The 1,394-nt window shown below is 36.7% G+C and overlaps 1 protein-coding gene across 1 annotated transcript; it reads right to left on the bottom strand.

The window, feature by feature from the left end:
• Positions 1–255: 255 nt before the first annotated feature.
• On the bottom strand, positions 256–888 carry LOC140918826 (uncharacterized). Its single transcript, XM_073363625.1, has 3 exons — positions 719–888; positions 461–637; positions 256–370 (listed from the first exon to the last, which is right to left on the bottom strand). The coding sequence occupies exons 1-3, from the start codon at positions 862–864 to the stop codon at positions 256–258; spliced, it is 438 nt and encodes a 145-aa protein (XP_073219726.1). The 5' UTR covers positions 865–888.
• Positions 889–1,394: the final 506 nt, after the last annotated feature.

The raw sequence follows: 1,394 nt of genomic DNA on the forward strand, positions 1-1,394 counted from the left end.
TTAATTTATTAGTTGTCTATAAACAAAATTGCTTAACCAATTTTTTGTTGTTGTAGGGCACATTGGGTGCTATTTGCAATCAATGCGGTCTCTGAAGTGATATACTATTTGGATCCCGTGCACGGCGATTACACCAATCACCCCGGAATAAAGAATATGCTCGACACGTAAGTAATATTCATTTATTTCTTACATATATATATTTATATATATATATATATAAATATATATATGTAAGAAATAAATGAATATTACTTACGTGTCGAGCATATTCTTTATTCCGGGGTGATTGGTGTAATCGCCGTGCACGGGATCCAAATAGTATATCACTTCAGAGACCGCATTGATTGCAAATAGCACCCAATGTGCCCTACAACAACAAAAAATTGGTTAAGCAATTTTGTTTATAGACAACTAATAAATTAAATTCTCATCAATTAAAAAAGATAAAATTACGTACCCTGAATTATATGGTGCCAAGAACAATTTATCACTTTCTTTATTTCTTAAAAACATATCTACAATGTAGTGTTTTACATTGTCTGGATCGAGTTTGAACATCGACATCTTATGCGGAGACAAGAATGAGTATTTATTTGACAGTTTCCTCGTGCACACGACCTTCTCGTACAAAAACCTTCAATGAAAATTTTAAACTAGATTAATTACCAATACATTTAATTAATTACAAATAAATGCAATTAAAAGTATTTTTTACCTTATGTACAAGCTGATTACAGTAACACTCAGCTCCTTATGTTCGAGAAGATCGTACATTTGCTCCTTTTCGAGGTATTCAATATACTCATCTCCAAAGATGTCTTGATTCATTTGTACAATGGGCGAATCGTTGCTGCTGCCCATGTTCCTTTTTATTTGGATGTCAAGACACGCCCCGTATTTACCAAGGCGTGGCTGACTTTTATTAGGAGCAGCAGCAGCAGCGACCGATTTTCCCCGATCCAGATTTTTTGTTGCTGCAAGTTTTGCAGCTTTATTACCCTCCAGCCTTTGTAGTTTGGCAGCCCTATTAACCTCCAATTTTTGAGGTCTGCTGCCTTTTTTTGGCTGTAGGGGTGGTTTATTTATTTGGACCTACAAAAATGAGGTAAAATGTTAGTTTATTGAATCTGAAAAAATAAAAAACCTTAGGCAATAAATGTGACAAACCTTTTCGGGAGATGTAACTGATTTGTCCTTGGGAATCTTTTTTTCGAGGGCAACAAGGTGTGTGGGCCATGCCACGTAACTGCCAATAGCGTCGCTTAAGAACTTCATATCTCCATCGTTGTCCGGTATGGGCAACGGTGCAGTTGGTTCGAAAGCAACCGTAGGCGATACTTTGACATGGCCCGCGGGGATCGGAATATTGTGCAATACTTCTCCCGAAGTAT

Source organism: Cicer arietinum, chromosome 7, assembly GCF_000331145.2.
Source record: "Cicer arietinum cultivar CDC Frontier isolate Library 1 chromosome 7, Cicar.CDCFrontier_v2.0, whole genome shotgun sequence".
In the NCBI taxonomy this organism is placed as follows: Eukaryota; Viridiplantae; Streptophyta; class Magnoliopsida; order Fabales; family Fabaceae; genus Cicer; species Cicer arietinum.

What these genes read in the sequence shown, in the direction of transcription:
- LOC140918826 (XM_073363625.1), bottom strand. Translation starts at nt 864, where the DNA reads ATGGGCAGCAGCAACGATTCGCCCATTGTACAAATGAATCAAGACATC. An exon ending in GTAATCAGCTTGTACATAAG is followed by an intron (nt 638 to 718) that starts GTAAAAAATACT and finishes TTTTCATTGAAG; the next exon opens with GTTTTTGTACGAGAAGGTCG. An exon ending in TTGGCACCATATAATTCAGG is followed by an intron (nt 371 to 460) that starts GTACGTAATTTT and finishes TTGTTGTTGTAG; the next exon opens with GGCACATTGGGTGCTATTTG.